At 46.5% G+C, this 18,766-nt stretch overlaps 1 protein-coding gene across 1 annotated transcript in view; it reads left to right on the top strand.

Moving 5' to 3' along the window:
- The window catches only part of LOC144169915 (uncharacterized), a 68,937-nt gene extending 60,178 nt beyond the window's left edge, over positions 1 to 8,759 (top strand). The window contains exons 21-22 of the mRNA XM_077699363.1: positions 4,096 to 4,184; positions 8,453 to 8,759. Coding sequence (XP_077555489.1) covers positions 4,096 to 4,184; positions 8,453 to 8,529 — 166 coding nt within the window. The 3' untranslated portion in view covers positions 8,530 to 8,759. The remainder of the gene's footprint in view (positions 1 to 4,095; positions 4,185 to 8,452) is intronic.
- Positions 8,760 to 18,766: the final 10,007 nt, after the last annotated feature.

The raw sequence follows: 18,766 nt of genomic DNA, 5'->3' as shown, positions 1-18,766 counted from the left end.
GTCAGGATGGATACTGTTTTTTTTAAAAGAATGGTAGGATCAGAAAGGAGATGAGGACTGGGAGAAAGGGGGAGGGATAGGGAGGGATTGCCTTCTCCTAGCCCGTAATCATGAAGGGGGATCTGGTGTAGTGAATTAATATGGATAAAATAAATATTATCGAAATGTCCATGGTACAAGTAACTGATGTAATCAGGTTGCAGAAAAGAAAGAAAATTTCCTATGCATTTAATAGTTTTTACCAAGCAGTTAGGCTGGGAGACTGGTCTTGAGGACATTTGTGATTTTTTTAACCTGTGCACTTGAAATTTTTATATTCAGTGCATTTTACCACCCCAAACACAAATACACTGTCAGCTCTTGCCCATGCAGCCTAAGTTCGAAGTTATGCAATATGTTGTGTCATTCCTTTGTAGCTAGAATTATTTAGTCTGCCCACAAAGTACTTCAAAATTTTATACTCCTGTGGGCTGTGCAAGGACCGAAAAGTGAAGCCGACTATGCCTTGTTACTTTATGAGCTATAACCATATCAAATGTTCAGTCAGAAAATTGCTACATTTTCACAATTTTTTATACCAGTAGTTTTTGCTGCACTATTCAATTCGTGCATTTTCAAATGCAGCAAAAATTGTACACATCTGACCATTATGTCCCTAGATATTGTGGGGGAGAGTTGACCTTATTGCATTGGTTCTGAAAGAATGAGTCAAGAACTTTGAAAACAGAATAAAATGGTAATTTATACAACTTTGAAGTGCAGCAACTTTGTCAATGATTAAGATGCAGCCTCATGCGGAGCGCCTAATATGGCACGCGCTTGCAGGGAATTCCCAGGTATCTTCATATCGCACTTGTGTTCATTATATATATGTACCACTATAACACCTAGTACAACAATTCAATGTGCTTGTCATTTGGACTCATTTGTATCTGGTTTAATGCACAAATATCTTCTCAATTATGCGAGTGTGAACCGATTTTCAATGGCAGCATGCCTAATTTCGTGCCACTTTCGCCTGTGCCCATCCGCCTTGTTCCAAAACACTCCGGTTATCTGTACAGACTTGTTTAAAACCTGACAAGTCCAGTAAACCTGTCCTAATTGTCAGGCAGTCTGCTAAAAAATCGGGCAATGATTGTATGTACAGTCTACGCCCATTACGACGGTCCCTCTTAATCCAGAAAAAAATGACCACTGTATCCGAAGTATGCAGTATACGATCGGGGGGGTATGTGAGTGTAAAGTGGGATCTTTCCCGGTATCGCATATACATGCTGCAGACAGTTTGTTCTTTCTACACACCTTCAGCATCTCTGCACAGCTATCATGCGGGCAAAAAGAATTGCCGAACGCTGTTTTCGAAGATTAGCGCCGGCACTTGTAAAAGGCCCAGCACACCCACCGCGGTGGCTCAGTGGCTAAGGCGTTGCGCTGCTGAGCACGAGGTCGTGGGTTTGATTCCCGGCCACGGCAGCCGTTTTTCTGATGGAAGTGAAAAGCAAAAACGCCTGTGTGTACGAGATTTCGGCGCACGTTAAAGATCCCCAGGTGGTCAAAATTAATCCGGAGCCCTCCACTACGGCGCATTAAAACCTACAATCAATCAAAAAGCCCAGCACATGTGGTCGGGTGTGTGGAGACGCACAACCAGGAGCGGCTACTAACCAGCCATAAAAGTAATTCATGACCAGCAGAATTAGACAGGCTCTTTTCAAGCCCTTTGTGGCAAAGCAGGCTTGCCCGAAACCATTCATCAAACAATTCAGATACCTTCCTGATGTTCGCCCAAGGCACCTTCCACATTTTTAATGATCGTAGTCTGGTCAGTAAAATGGCTGGTACGAAATGATCTGATGAAGGACGGCTGCGAGGTTGAAATTTATACCAGTAGGACTCTGCACAGCCAGCGGCAGATTGCACACAATGCATGGGAACCGTCCCCTTGCTTAAGGAATTTTTTTTTTGAACAGAACAGGAACGATGCATCCGTGGGAATGATAAATGCCGAAATTCACTGGAAATGTGTTCTTTTTTAAACAAAAAAGACTGTGGCGAGGGCAGACTCGACCTCCGGGTGCGCCACTTAGCGTATTCAAAAGTGCTGTTCTTCAGTCTCACCGGAGTTGGGTTTCTTGGCCACGTCCTTGTTCTTGATGGCCAAGCAGACAGTCTGCTTAAACAGGCCTGTACTTCTGGTGATGGCGGCCTATTTTTCGCTGTGTTCGACAACGTTAATTATGCTTAGTTTATCAGGCAGTGAAATCAGTTACTTGCCGCCAGTCTCCAAAAAAAAAAAAAGAAGAAACAATGGCTACCGGTGCTGGCTTGGCTTGGCTGTGCTAATGACCCGTTCTACACAGACAATTCTGCCAGACGTAGCAGTTTCCTTGCCAAAATAAATAAACAAAAAGCATATCAGGTGCCGGCACCGTGGAAGTCCGCTGTTCAGTCAAAACAATTTTAACCAGAAATTTAGTCTGTTGTAGCTGATAGTCTGCTACAGCTGGATTCGTTATGAGTGAAGTGGATTCAGCTTAAAATGCGTAGAGACCAAGGAAACCAACAGAAGTGGTCTGTTGTAACCAGAAGTCCGTAGTTGCCGGAGCCGCTGTAATGAGTGCAGACTGTACATTCCTGTACGTACACATAGTGTGTACATACTTTTACAGTTAAACCTCAATCTAACGAAGTCACCGGGAACCACGAATTATTTCGTTAAATTGAAAACTTCGTAAGATCAGGACTGCCATTTTACAAGTTGATTACATAAATTAGATGTCCATTGGGACGCACTTCTCGGCAGCTACCATGACATCATAGTTGAGTTGGCCACTGCACTGGCCTGTCGATAATTCAGCGATAAGCTAAAAGTTTGTGGCAAAAATAATAACAATTGAATGGTGAGGGTTTCGGGGAAACAAATTTATTTCCTGGCAACAAAAGCCTGCGATTTCCGCCTATGGCGGAACACATCTTTCATAGCACACAAGTGTGTTCAAAGTGGCCTCGGTTCCCTAGTGAGCCCAAGGCACCTGAGTAAGTCAGTAGTGTCCATCTGCTGGCCTCCTGGAGTGGGTGCAGGAGCTTCAGCTGCCTCTGGGTCGTCGGCATTCTTTGACGCTGCGGGTGTGCCGGAAGCAAACTGTACAACTTCTTCATCGTTCAAAGCCTCCCTCGTGTCAGTGTCTGCGTCGGCACTCAGGTAGTCGTGGAGGCTCAAATTTGCTGCCACGTCGTTACACCGACGAAGCTGTTCCCATGAACTGGGCGGGATTTGTTGTTCTTGCTCGTGTTGAAAGCTTGCGGAACTCTACATACGTTCATTAAATCCAGAATAACTCGCATTTCGCTAGTTTGAGTTCATAGAAGCATTGAGCTGTATAGGCAGCTGGGGGGGAATCCAAATTTGTTCGTTAGATCAGGAAATTTGTAAGTATGGGAAATTTGTAAGGATGGGGTTTCATTAGATGAAGTTTTGGCTATATACGGATGTAGAAGATCTGTAGGGTGGGGCAACAGTTTTGGGCACACCTTAAAAATTGACTCTGTCCAAACTACTGGTGTGTTCAGTCTAAAGTTCTACGCAAAGCTCGCACTTTAGGCTGCTCTTTTCCGTGTTTGTATCTCGACGAGCTAGAGCCCGAGTCACCATATCTAAGCTGACACGGTCGCAAGCACACAACACAAGGCCACCTCGGTGTGGGATGCACACTTCACTGACTTTTCGTTTCGAGGCCTACAGCAAACGCAAGTTTTGTAACAGCTCATGTGCAACGTCGGGAGCATGCACGCACCAATTTGGGGCTGGGGAGCCATACAGGTGTGATGTGGGATAAGCGCAGTTTGCACGTGTGTACAGTCATGGACAAATGAAAATGAAGCGGTTGTGGTATATTTGAAGTCACGGTTACAAGTCGCGGTTACAAACCTTGCTGTTATGGAGCGATGTGACAATTTGACTTGCATAAAAAGAAATTTTGCTATTTGTTTGTTCCCGTTCATATTTGCGCGTTCGCATTTCATTCGTCCGTGACCATACATCTGGCTTGCGCCCTTCTCACGGGGCCCTTGCGGGGGTGTTAAACCTTCCAGGTCTGACATGGCACCGGCTGTGCCACGAAGCCCTCTGAAAGAAATTGACCTGCAGGCCCGGAGCAACGCAGAAGCTGCCAAGAAAGAAGGTATGCGGATGGCTCTTGGTGATAGAGAACTTGTGGTGCTTTTTAATTTTTACAGCTTTTTTTTGTAACATGTCTAGTGGCACGCAATAAGAATTGTGCTTGATATTGCAGCCTTCTGGATTTTAGTTCATTGTTTTAAAAAAGCAGTCCAGTGAAGAATTTAGGCAACGCCACTACTGTCTTGTGCACGAGTTTAGAATTATTATGAAAAAATGAAAGGGAAAGGGCAGAGAAAATAGCCGGCTTAATTATGTATTTGTCAGCAAACAAGTCATCGTTGGTCATTTAACAAGAGGTGAGATTGCTACAAAACAAGTGATGTTTAAGTTAATGGAAAAGGTTTCTCAGATTTCAGTGACCCTTTAATATTTGCATTGAGCATTCTCTATGGCTAAAGTGCAAAGTAGTTGTTATTTAACCAAGATTCAGGTGGTTCTGAGGGGAGAACGCCAGGAAAAGAGCCCTTTGCACCCAAGCTGCTGCAGCTGGCAGCCGTAGAAGAGTGGTAGCGCAGCAGCTTAATTTTTCTGCATCTTCTTGGATTAGTGATGGAGTGTTTAGTTGCACCACCAAGTGCTGAACGCAGGGGTGAGACAGCTGCGCATATTGCGCACTTTTGATACAAATTTGTTTTCCTGCGCCAGGCTGCTCCAGAAGCTTGAAAATTGCAAAAATTGCGCCAAACTGCTCCAAAACAGTCTGAGAGCCAAGGATTTCAACGCTCCCACCAGTTTCGGTGGGGAAAAATGCTTACGGACGGCATAATTTTCCAGCACCGCCAAGGTGATTCGGTTTGTAAAGGTTTAATTGATTGGTCATACAATAAAACACCTGCATAAAAATTGTCCACAAGATATTTTTTTCGAAGGTCACCATGTCGGGTTGCACGTGTTATATTATATGCGTTTTTTAAAGTTTTCCCATGGAAAACAATTGCAAGTCCTGTAGAACTTAGAAACTCAGGCGACAAACTACTGGTGAACGGCAATTTTTGGAGCGCCGTATCTCCGGAACGATCTTGGTTTGGTGAATATTGGAAAACATGTCCGTCGGGCGAAGCAGTTGCTCTTGGTTCAGGCAGAGTGCTATTCGCCGATTTCTACTGTGGTTTTGGTTATGGGGGTGGCTGGGTTTACATCTAGTCGTTTGATCTGTTGAGGGAAGTTGCGTGTCTCGAAGAACGGGATTTCATCAAAAAAACGTGGTGCCCGCGAATTCGCCGTGTTTCGGCCTCGAGTGCGATGCGCGGTGCGTGCTTGAAGTGAAATTTCGGACTCATTGTGGTATTACAATAAAACGCTGAGTTATTGCTGCATTTGAGAGCGAGCTTGCGAGTGGCGGAAATGGGACGGTCGACACTGCAGAAGTGGCGGCGTAGGCTACATCGCCGCAAAGTGTTCAAGCAGTGGCCGATAGCGGGACGGGCTATTATTGCACGCTAGTAATAATGGTTTATCTATCTGAAGTGAAATTCAATGCCAAGAGGCAGGCGGCTAAACATACCGACGTTATTCAAATTGCGATCGTAGTGAATGCGCAGATTGGGGAGGGAAATGGGACGGCTGGTGGGGGGGCGAAGATTGTGATTGTCACCTCGCTTTGCGCAACTTTTGCCATGCCTCTACAGTTGTGTGTAAAGCCGAGTGTGGGATTACAAAAATAATAATTTCAGCATTCACATGATAATGAAAATGCCTTACGATTGCTTAGTTTTTCGATTCGATGTTTTCAACGGCACTCCATACTATGCATAGGGCCTAAGAATTTATAAATGGCTTGTAAAAACGTAGTGTAGTTCGTGCCTTTTGATACTCTAGTAGACAAAAATTAATTGAAAGGCTGTTTCAGTGTTATGTACGTTCAAAACCCATTAAAAAGCGCCCTCGCCCCCCCTTCCCCCCGAGTTGCAAAAAAATTTGATTTTTAGGCTCCTAAGGGGGCACAATAAATGTCATCATTCTGCTCCAAATGAAGGTTTTTCTGCTCCAAAATCGAGGTTTGGCTGCTCCAAAAACTGCTCCCAAATCTGATTCAGCTGTCTCACCCCTGTGAACGCAAAGGGCATGGAGAAGTGGAACTGCAAGCAAAAGTGTTGCAGGAACAGTGCCACGTTAACAGGGCAGTCATCGTGGCAAATGGATGGACACCACCAATGTGGCATTATGCTTGCTTGCTTACCAACACTCCACATCTGGCCTTGCCTCACTCTAGATACTCATGCCGTTGTATAATGGCCCTCAAGAATGTTGTCTGCATGTAGCGTTGCTCACATAACTGTGCACATTATCTCACCTTAACACATCTGTTGACTTTTAGCACTGGTGTACATAGTCAAAAAAAGAAATGGCGATGCACCCAATGCTCAGTGCATGTTGGTGAGCCCAAAGTTGTCTATTGCTGTATTCGGGTGGTCGCTTTAGAGCGCTCTGGAGCGATTCAGAAACTGGCTGCGCGTCCGGGGAGTCGAAATCGAGCACTTGAAGTCGAAGTATGTTCAGTTGGTCGTCTCGCAGCATGAGCCTCCGACTTGAATCTCCTCCGACCACTCTGACTCAAGTGGGACCGCTGCTGAGATCTGGAGGGGAGCGGTCGCAGGGTACCAGCCGCCGCATTGGTCACCCTGGGGGCTGCTAAGTTGGATGATACTTGCAACTTTGCCGCATCTGCACCAAGGCTTAGATTGGCCTAGCCGGCTGTTTGTTGCCGGAGTGTTTAGTCACACCGGGTGTTCTTGCTTTTCATGCGAATACACGCCGTACACACAACAGACGCACTCGCACATCCACAGATGCTACCCGCATAGTGTCGGCGACAGCATGGCATCGGCCGTGAGGCGGCACGGGTAGCTCCAGCTACCGCTTGTTACCGCTCTACAATTTGAACTTTAAACCCCAAACTGGCGCATGCGCGAAAGACGTTGACACTGTGGCTGAGAATGGCTGTACAAATTGTTATTCAGGCCCCTTATGAAAGCGGCCATCAAATATCTGCCATAGTGGTGAGCCTAAACATCTGTAGGTGGGCAGCCGGCTGCTTGTAATGAGTTTAAACTTGTTTGAAAATGGGGCCACGGGCACACTTTGCCCTGTTGGCGCTGGTAGCTGGCCCCTCCCAGTGCCACAGTCACCCGCTGCTCTGAAATCGGGTAAAGCACAGGGTTCGCACAGGTCCTTGAAAACCTTGAAAACCCTTGAATTTAGAAGTGTCAATTTCAAGGCCTGGAAAGTCCTGGAATTTTTAAATGGTCCTTGAAAACCCTTGATTTTTCCAGAAAGAATCAATGGCCCTGTCTTTTCACAAGAATTTAAAGTGTTTGTCGTGAAGTTGAGGTGCTAACAAATGTAAAAAAACATTGTAACAATCAAGTTTCAGTGTATTGCGTGAAATTAGAAGTTTGGTGGATTTTCCTTATTACAAGGCAACATTGGGAGCAGGCACTTGTCAATCCAATTCATGTCACGATACAATCCAGTGAAAGCCAGCTTCTGTTCTCTATCTTGCATCTTTCATCTAGTCTGTGGAAGCTCGCTCCTTGCATGTTTGCTGTGCCGCATACGCTCCATCTGCGTTTGCTTTTACGTGCAAATGGTGGACGTGTACATTGTACATCCTGCCTTGCAGTGACACTTGCGGATTTAATTTTAGCTGGTACTCTTGCTGACAAAGCAGGAAATGCAGGCAACATTAACGAAGTTTTGAAATCAAACAGCCTTTGCAAACACAAAGGAAAAAGGAAAACGTCTAAATACTAGCCATGAAATAAAAAATAAAGCTGCAGAAGCATTACGAACCTGTTAGCAACTATCTAAATGTGCTCTAATGTGCTGAGGTATTGTGCAATAAAAAACTTTTGCATTCTGTTGGAAAAGTTATAAATAATCCCATATAAAACGTTAGATGGGGGCCTTGAAAATGTGTTTTCTGGTCCTTGAAAGTCCTTGAAAACCCTTGAATTTTTGCTTTTCAAGCCTGTACGAACCCTGAAGCAGCATTCAGTGTGGGAGCAACATCTCTTGCTCGGGTTTGGAGTGGCCTCCGCATCCCGGTGCTCTGAGCCAGAGGATCAGAGCGACCACCCAAATACAGCATAGGGTGACCCGTAGTCTTCAACTGCGGCACGTCTTTCAATGGCTGAATAGCTCATTACTCCGACAGGAGCGCAACCACAGGGAGGTCGACAATAGAGTGCCGTGCTTTCAGCTTGTTTGCAAGTTGCCACAGTTGTGAAATTTTCTGCCCTTCATCCTCTATTTGTTATCTTGTTACAGAAGTGCAGTACGAATATTTGCTTCCATTCAAGTACTTTCTGGAACCAGGCTCAGAGGACTCGGACTCCTCCTCTTAGGCAGTGGCAGCACCAAGGCTGCACGCATGTTGTACAAAATGCTACAAGTCATTTGACTGGTGGATCGACCAGCAGCAATTGTGCTGCAGTAGTTCCGTGACACTTTGCATTTTTTATTTTTGACCCCAATAGGATTTCTGTTGGCTTTTAGAGACTGTGTAAAGAACCACCTTGCCTGCTTTCATGCTGTAAAAATTCCAGGAATAAAGTTTGGATTTTTATCATCTCCACTCAGTATGCATGAAGGGCATGTATATTGCATGCTGCAGGGCTGTTAGTCAATTGCAATGACGCACTGTTAAAGTTGGGGCCAGCCTTTCTTTGCTTAAAAGACGAGGGTACAGGTGCCAGTGTTAGTTCCTCCCTTGGCAACATATCCAAAGCTTCTTAATACTCTGGAGAGGCCTACTGAATTGCCCACATCATTCTGTCTTGCTGTGGCCTGTTGTGCTGTTAACTACTTAATTGCTTTCTAGGCCAAATGACCGTGTTCCTTCAGGTCATGCTGTGGAGCATTCTTTTTCCCCTTTTTGTGGTCTTTACAGTGATGTCATGACTCCTGTTTCGACCCTAAATTGTGCGAGGTGTGGTATTGTGCTCCTTGTGGTAACACAACTTGATAAGGAGAAAAACTTCCCTCATTCCTTTTCTGGTTGAGCTGTACATCACACTTTTGTGTAACTGGTGTGTGCTACTTTAAACGCATTTGTGCGAGCAGTGCAATTTGAGCAAAGTTATGTCTTGCTAGTTGAGCACTCGTCATGTATGAGGAAAAATGTAATCTGTATATGCTTAGTGCCATAACTTTTTTTTTTGGGGGGGGGGGGGGGGGGGGTGGCTTAGCATCTTTGGGGTACTATCACCTGGCAAACACTTGAATACACAGAAAGAAAACGAATTTTGGGGTTTTAGGGTTTGTTGACAGTACTCGTGATCTATTGCTCGGGAGCTCTGTGTGGGTCCTCATGCGGTTTGGCCTTGTTGCGGCTAATTAAAAACCATTTCAAGCTTGTCCTAGAAACTGTGATTTGTCAATAAACGAAATCTCAAGCAAGTTAGGCCCAATATGTCCGAGGGGCTGTTGTACTCGTCATGCCCTTCTCTACAAGATGCTCTGAAAAATGCTTTAGTCGATTCAACGTTCTTGAGAGGCGCAGAAATTGTAAGATTAAGTCTGCAATTGAATGTATAAGATGTGGCAAAAAAGAAAGGGTGGCGAGGTTACTTCTGCTGTAGTCTCTTCATAAGTACACGAAGTATGCTGGCTACAATTTTCTTTCACGTGCGGTTGAATTGCATCCCTTAAAAGTCCAGGGTATAAAAAGTAAAATGAGTTTGCATTTTACTAGTACATTACAGTGCTGTAAATACAAATATACTACTGGTTGCAGCAGCAGTCTCCTATTTATGCAGAGAATGCCGGAAGCTTGAAATGGGTGTTGCCAGTCTATAGGTGGTATTCGTTGAAAAGTTTAGCTGTCAATTTCTTCGCTCGGCAACACTGGAAATGGCTACAGACATGGCCTATGCGCCACTATGGTCCCTAGAAATATTTGCTAGTCTGCCGTCCGCCGGCCGCGAAGGGGGCTCCTCCGTGATGCATGAAGCGGTGGCGCTGCACACAGTTGGAGCGCGGCCGGCCAGTGTTGGCGTGGGGAGCAGTGCAGCAGACGGCGCTTCACTGTGCTGCATTCGTATACGTATGGGCGCTTTCGGCCGACTTTAACTGCGCATTTTCGTCCTCTCTTCGTGTTTGTCAAAAAAAAAAAAAATTAGCCAAATAAATTGGTTCCTACGAATACGAAGAGTTTCTTACCGAAGCATGAATTGATGCCAGTACGTTTTCGCGAATTAAGAACGATCGAGCCAAATCATGGAATCGTGTCACTGCACTCTTCCAGGGAAAAGGTTTCGACACATCCTTGGGGGCATCGGAAACACTGTCGGCACGGCATCTTTTGCTAGCTGGGGCACATCACGCGGAATTCCGACTACGTTACCTAACAAAGAAGCGTTTTTGTGTATACCCCCGCCGTACACTGCCGTGTATATATAATTGATTGATTGTAGGGTTTAACGCCCTGACGCAACACAGGCAATGAGGCGCGCCATAGTGGAGGGCTCCGGCTTAATTTTGACCACCTGGGGATCTTTACGTGCGCCGAAATCTCGTACACACGGGTGTTGTTGCTTTTCGCCTCCATCAAAAAAGCGGCCCCCTCGGCCGGGAATCGAACCCGCGACCTCGTGCTCAGCAGCGACTTCCCAATGGGAGTGAGTGGTACGCCTGCAGAGCCCACTTGTCGTGAGGTGGGGCCCCGAGCTGAACCGAGATCATGCAACCGTAACTGACTTCTGGAGCGGTTTGTGCCTTGTTACCAAGGCAACCGATGTTTGAGATGGTCAAAGAAATGGCGCTCGCTCCAGCGCTAGAAAGCTCAGAGGCGCTTCATAAATTTTTTGTGGCGCTTTTTTGGAACCATACTGACTTCTCTTTGCTTGGGAGTCAAATATATGCCTTGAAGCTTTAGAGGGATCTGACCAGTTCAATTCGCTAACTTGAGGGGTGCGCAAAACTTATTTTTACTAGAATCGGACTGCCAAACAGCAACTGCGCTTGCATTCTTCATTGCACAGGGCCTTTTTTTTTCTTTTTTTTGATCGCCCGCATACTCTGAGTGAATCGCGAGACGCATGCAGGGAAAGCAACAAGAGAGAATATTTGCGTTATGGCCAATCATTTTATTTTCGGTTGTTTGAAATTAAGAAGATTTATTCCAATGACCATATGCCTTGCTTTACCTCCCCTCCCCACTCCTTCCAAAGGGAAGTTGGAGGGCTCGTCCCGAAGTATTTAGGAACGGGGATTTTTTTTTTTTTAAGCGTTGTACTGCAGCTTGTTTTTTTTCTCGAGTCAGCCAGGCCGGGTGCATGCCGACCACCTTCAATACATGACGTTCGGAGATAACCCAGTAGTTTTCACAATTAGAACAAACACTGCGTCTGGCGCCACCGGGCTCTCTTTGAACATGATCTCACTGTCTCAACAATGCGCGAAATAATGGTTCTAGCGTCGGTAGCGAAACGGCTGCCCTCACTGCGGTTTCATCCTTCGGTCTCACTCGCAATGGTAAGCGGCCGCAAATAGGCTCCTTAGCCCGATTCGCAAAAAATTCGGGGCGCAAAATAAAAGGTAGTTCTATCGCAGCTTTAGTTGTGAACTGATGTATACCTCGAGCCGTTGGATTTCACCGCTCTAACTGGCCGTCAAACCCCCATGCGCGCCCGCTCTCTGCGGCAGTAGCGTGCGGAACAGGGCGGCCGGCGGCCGCTCTCGCTCTGGCCGCTCGGGCGCTCCGATTGCTCGCAGCGCCCTCTGCGTGGCGCTGTGCGTGCATTAGCGGCGCGGACACACCTCCGCATAGAGAAGGCGCGCGGACGGCAGACTAGCAAATATTTCTAGGGACCATAGCGCCACGGACATAGTGCGGCTTGGGCCACTGCGCCTGCACGCTGAAGGGAAAAAAACCACCAGCGTGCGTCGTCTGCTCCGTTTCAACCTGTTTCTCAACGGCGGGCTCAACAGAGACGTTATTAATTGCACTCACATTGGACTGGAGGCAGTAATTTGCGTTCGGTGAGGTAGAGTTTGTAGCATGCAACACAGTCATGTGCTTAGCACGGACACGTACCGCCATCCCGCGGAGCCTGACGTAACCAGTGACAGCGCACTCACGGTTACCGGCTTGCGCGCCTAGCCAGTGAATACAAGCTATAGATTTTCCTGCAATACGATTTTCGCAAACACAAATGAGTGGCGATATGAGGTGGGTGGAACTGGGCCAATCGGTTTCCTGAAACAATCTATGTCAGGCACATGGAAATGAAAAATGTATGCAGAAACGTCTGCTCAGCCAGTGTTTTTTTTTTTTTTTTTTTTTTTTTTTTTTTTTTTTTTTTTTTTTTTGAAGGAACAAGGAAGATTACCACTTCAACTGGAGGCAACATTTGTTTGCTTTAGTTCCAGTCTAATGTTATGCTTTTTTTAATGGCCGAAAAGCAGTGAAAAGAAAACTGAGTTTTATTTTGTCTTGTATTAGCACAAAGGTGTACGTCCTGTCGTCGCAACATATTTCACTGCCCTGAAATGGATGTGGACTTGTACATTGTTCGTCCTCTATATTGTTGCTCCAATGCACCTAACTGCGAGGCACCTCACTACAAGCCCTCATGTGGCTTAAATTTTAAGCAGGTCTGAAAATTGTATTGCAATTTTATTTTATTTGAACAACAATAAATTTGTTGTTTCTTAGAGTTGGGCAATTCGTGCTGGTAAACTTGAGTCATTGCCCCCTTTTTACTGATAGTGTTGGCTTATATACAAGTAGGGGCAAAAGATTGCTGGGTCTATGGCCAATGCCCGCTACTCTGGGTAACAGTATTTTTACTTTGCCTCCTAGGCAGCAGCACCTCCGTTATTTGAATTTTGGAGGCGGCCCTTTCCCTTTTTTAAGGCTGTGTGTCAGGTCCTCTAAACAAAGCATTCTTTGGTGTCGCACGAAAGTTGAAACAGCTTTGAAAGGTGGAATTGTCACCTTTTAAGTGCTTTTTAGCCTTTACTAAAGGGACACTAAAGAGTGAACTCGGTGTCCTGTTTGTGGCTAGACTGCGATTACAATGAATACAAATGTACCACGCTCGACAGAAGAAGTTATCTCGCCCATTTCCCCACCTCTTTCTTTTCTTACCGCCGTCGTCTTCTGGCTCCCTATGGCTCCTGCAATCTCCCCACCAGAACAGCCCATCTTCTGTTCTCCCCTGTACACCCCTGTCACACCCCTTTCCAAACCCCTGAGCTGTGGGAATGCATACTGACCAGCCTGTGGCCGGATTACCAGAAACGCCTGACCAATCAGGCCACCTGGATTGTGTGCAAGTGCAGATTGGACTCCACCAATCTTCATTTCATTTCATTTCAGACGCTGGGTAGTTGTTTTGGCACGAAATACTATCAACCAAGCAGGGTTACACATTTTATAATGGCTCCAGTCTTCACAAGCGCAAGGGATAATCATTTGTAAGTGAAACTGAAGAGCCTGTTTTCTTTTTGTTTTTACTTATTTGTTTTTTGCATATACTATGTGTAACAAACACCTGGTGCTGCTTAGCAGTAGTACAGAGTAGGTGCTAGGAAATGTGGCCGACTTTTACAGCCGTTGATGCGTTGCTGTAGCTTTTGTACAAGACAGTTTTGTAGGAATGAATTCAGGGCATTTAGCTAGCATGCGCTTTTGCTTTGTAGTTATTAATGCGAAAACATTGGTTAACTCGGCGAGTCAAATATCTAGTGTCCCTGGCATGTATTTGAGAAACCTGGCCGCCTGGATGCACCCCCCGTGTGCATCTCTTCCATGTTATTAGCAGAATTGCCAAACAAAAAAATTGCCGCAACTTTCTGAAGAGAAAGATGGTTAAAACACGAACATGATTCGACTGTGTCAAAATGGCGCAATTTGATAGAGGTTGGCTTCGTTACTCGAGGAAGCCAGGTTCGATTCCGACCACGAGAAGTATTTTTCTTACTGAGGCGCCTGATGTGCTTGGGAAACCTATTATGTAAAGTTGCCTTTTCTGTGGTGCGTTTTGCTCGGACATCGACACCATCAGTGAGGCATAGAAAGCTTCGCTTTAATAAATCTTGTGGTAGGCTAAACTGACGTAAAAGATAGCCAACTACCCTTATTGTAAACAAGAAGTGTAAAATTGGCCTCGGAGAACATGATACAGTCAAATAAATTGTTCTAGCGGAAAAAAAATTTGAACCACTGAGGCTCAAACCCAGGCCATTAGCATGAAAACCCAAAATTCTACTTCTAGGCCGTAGAGGTCAAGCAGGAAAGAAGTATCGTCAATAGGAGTGTTCCAAAGCCAACCGGTAGGTGGCACTAGTGAAGTTGTGTATAGGTGCGGTATACATAGCAGTTAAAAAAGCAGGTAAAAGCAGCAGAGATGATGAATTGGGTACAGAGGATGAAAGTGAAAAAAACCCTGGAAACTTGTAGAACAGGGGAACTAGAAATCGGGAAGAAAGGTTTCTATGGCAATGCACGAAGCACTGCATTACTTTTTGAAGCACGGGCGGGGTGTCTGAGAACACGGGCATACGCGGCTAACTACAGGCAACAGGACGAAACTTGTGTATGCTGCGGCAGGGATCGGGAAACCGGTGAGCATATTGTCATAGACTGCACAGCGATACAGTCGAACACGGATATATCGAACTCCAAGGGGATCGCGAAATAGTTCGATATATGAAAAATTCGATATAAAAAATATGGGCTCTGAGACTTCACCTATGGCGGACGATCAATTGCCGATCGTCGCATTCAAGAATGGCAACTAATTCCGCACTCACGACGCAGCAGGACGCTTTATTTCCGTGAAAAAAAAATCGGTGATCTTGGCCTGCTTCTTCGTCCTGGAAATGAAATTAATGACGTTGCTCTCAAGATTCTCGAAGCTGCACAACTAGAAAATTCCAGCAGTACGCTGCGCCTTCGCACACCATGCGCAACACACACGCAAAAGAGAACAGCGCGCACGTACCACAAGAACTTTGAAGGCAACAATTCCAAGGCTCTCTGAACAGACTCCAACATAGGGCTCGCGATGGTCATCTCCGAGAGAAACAGTGATCTCCGAAAGGTGTGGGACAACTCGCCAAACAGCAGCAACAGCAACGAAATGCAAAAGAAGGAGGAGGCCGCTAGCGCCTTCGTTCCCTCTTCCCTTTCCCGAGACGACATCGGGGGAAGACAGACCCAGAGAGATAGGAAAAAAACTATTTTTCGGCAAGCCGGGCAACGTACGCAGCCGCCCGAAAAAAAAAAAAAGAGAGTACGTGCTCAGTCGGGGCATCCCTACCGCGCACTGTCGCATTTTCCGAGCGTTCGGGCTTGTGTGCCTAGAGAGATTTAGCATCGCGGTCTCCGTCCGCTAACCCTACGGCGGTTGGTAGCGGGGCCCGACTGGGCAAGCGCAAATTCGTTCCGGTAGGGGGGATTAGTTCCGCGAGCCAGTCTTCGCCATGCCCGCGCATTCCTCCACGTCCTCTTCAACCTCAATCGGGGGTGCAGCGACCGCAAAAGAGAACCTTCCTGCTCGCGCGGCGTTCGATATACCCAATGTCGGGAAAAATACGGTTCGATATAAACGTACGAATTCCTATACTTTTACACAGAATTTTCAAGGGGATAATTTATGAGTTCGATATAGACAATAATTCGATATACCCGTGTTCGATATATCCGTGTTCGACTGTACTACCGCGGCAAAACGATGGAGAAGTGCCACTGACGGAGGCTTTGGGATTTGGTGTGAGGGGGAGCCTCAACTTCAGGGCCATAGAGGTGATGATGAGGCGACTGGAATGGTGGTGGAAGGAAAGTAGGGAAGAAAGTGGGACGTAGGAAGAGTAATATACCGAATTAGAATTAAGAACAGAAAGGGGTGGTAAACAGGTGTGCAAGGTCAGGAGGGGGGGACGCAATGGGAGTTTAAAACCGGGGGGGAGGGAGGCTAACCCGGCCTTTAGGGTAATTAAGGGTAGGGCAAATAAGTAGAGTAACACAGGCAAGTCGGTTGGTGATAACCGACGTCCCAATACAAAGGGAGGACCTCCAATCATCATCATCATCACAGGCAGCCAGTCGGTCATAGCCAGTTTCATTTGCGCAAAGAGTATGCCCACGTGCACCCATTGGTGTGCAAGCTAGACAGAAAGGTGGCTAACCTTGCGCTAGTGCGTAGGGCTAGCCAAGTCTGATACGTTGAACACTCCAGTGCCACACACAATAGCCGGTGACTGAAGGAATAAAGAAGGGGTCCAAGAATGCTCGGTTTGATGCCAGATTTCTCGGAAAAGCTCCCGTAAACAACTATTTGGGTCTGGGTGAGATTTGGACCAGGGGCCTCCGCAATGCGAGGCGAGCTTTGTGGGAGCGCTTATCTCCAAAAGACATTGCATACTTGGAAGCTCATGCTGCTTGAAGGGCTGGTAAAAATATTTGCTGCGATGGCGCTTTTTGCTTATGATTTTTGTACATTTAGGGTACAATGATTTGGTCTTTCCAATAAACCAGAACGTAGCACTCTGTCCGCGTGTGTCCTCATCTTTTGTGTTCGGTTGTGCTGTTTCTCTTCATTGTTATGCATCACCACCTATAACCCAACAATGCACCTTGGCGGTTTCCCCAGCACCCTCGATCTCCAGGAACCTGCAACCAGCCTATCAACACCAGGCAAAGTATGTACAGTCTTTGTCAAAATTTTTCTAGGCCATGTGAAAGGTTTCTGGGCCACAAATAATTCAAAGCGCAAGCTTAATATTTAGCTGCGACTGAAATATCTTGTGACAGTAAGAAAAAAAGGTGTTTTCTCTAGCTTTCCGGTATAAAACATTTCAGCCTCGCTTGAGAGGTAAGCTTGTGCTTTCGGACTGGCATAGAAAATTTTTGCAATGTATGCATACGTTCCAAGCGAAAATGTGAGGCCCACCGTTGTACTTTGGCAGATAAAGGAATGCCAAGGTTTGGTACTTGGAATGTTTACGACGTGCGAAGGCAAAGCAAATGTGCACAGTTTTGTAGTGTGAGCTACACTGGCCGAGGTTGAGCAGTTTCGGGTGGCTCCTGGAGAGCCGTGCTGCGCATGTGCAAGGAGCAGTGATGTCACACGGCGCACAGAACGTTGCTCGCTGCCCGGTGTCTCTCGCATACCCCACGCGCCCAGCATCTTCACCGACCTCCATTCCGCACGTGGCGGCCCGGTCCACTTGTTGATCGTGCGAGGGGTGGCTAGGTGTGGAACCTATGGCTCGTGCATCCAACACCACCGTGCGCCTGTGGAACCAGCGTAGCTCTGGGGCGATTGGTGACGCTGCACCGGAGCCGCTTGATAAATAAACGAGTCACATAATGCGTATACCGGGAGTGTGTCATTGAAGCAGCAGTAAGCATGATAATCAAGTTAATCCTAGACACCCACGCAGGAAAGCTAAGAATAACCAGCTGAACCTTAGCTCGCACTACGTATATCCTGGCATAGCCGAGGTAAGCCACTGCTAATATTTTTTTACAACGAAGCTGTATATGTCTAATCCTGAATGCTCTCGCGGTGGTGTCGATGCTTTACTCGGCGGCTTTTGTTCATCGCATGGAAAAATTCATAAAAAATGGCAGGTTCTATAAAAAAAAAAAGAACTTTTGATTTAAAGCGGCCAATATCTCCCGTGGAAGCATGTCTTCCCAGCAATGCGGGCGTATTTAGTAGTGAAGCCGACTTGAAAGGGGTATCTGTGTAAGCTTGGTCTTTGTAAGCTGGCTTTCCCTCATAGTGCGTTGGACAGTGAAGGGTGGCCATCCACTGAGGGAGTATCGTTACATTCCCACTTTGCACTCTATCCACCGCCGTGGCCTCTTTCCCGAGTCCTTTAACATTCTTCGGCGGCTACCTGTGCGGCACACTAGAGCCCGCGCCGTGATTGGCGTAGGCGTGTTATAATAAAACGTCACTGTCTCTATCTGCCAGAAGAAACCTGCCAGTCGTGTGCGTCCATATGACGTCGTCGTCTTCAAAATGGCGCAGAAGAATGCAAAGTAGAGTAATTCTGTGGTAATTCTAACGCGAGGTTACAGTGGGGCTCTAATCTCGGACTCGCCGCGGATAGTCCGCGGGTAGTCCAGCTGAGCCCTTCAATGCTCTGGTTTCAGCTACCGAGCTGGAACGCGTAACCGGCGTAACTGGTTACATCCGTATGGCTGCCATCATGGAGGAAAGAATACTCAGGAGAGGCCCCTAGCATCCCAATGCATTGCAAAAAGTGTGGAGGAAGTTACGTCATTTTTCTTGAGCCCATGGACAATGTTGCTTACTTGTTTACAACTGCGGTGGCCAAATTTGGGCAAATAAAACGGACAAATTTTTAAGGCGCTTGGTATGTCGCTGCCTCGCTACGCTTGCAAACCAGCGCAGTCGCTACGACAAACGTTTTTAGATTAGGCCAGTTGAAAACTCCGCCGTCGGAGGCGGCCTTAACTTGTATCCCGCGAGCCTGTTGCTATGACGACGACAAACGCTACTTTGCCAGGCTTAAGAGCTGAAAAATCGTCCTTCTATCTTAAAAACGAAGGCCGTTTTTCGATTGAAACTTTGGGTGAGGGTTAGAAGGGGCAAATTG

Source organism: Haemaphysalis longicornis, unplaced genomic scaffold, assembly GCF_048455015.1.
Source record: "Haemaphysalis longicornis isolate Haplotype H1 unplaced genomic scaffold, Haemaphysalis longicornis Haplotype H1 scaffold_2, whole genome shotgun sequence".
NCBI lineage: Eukaryota > Metazoa > Arthropoda > Arachnida > Ixodida > Ixodidae > Haemaphysalis > Haemaphysalis longicornis.
This window is presented reverse-complemented; position numbering and strand designations above follow the sequence as displayed.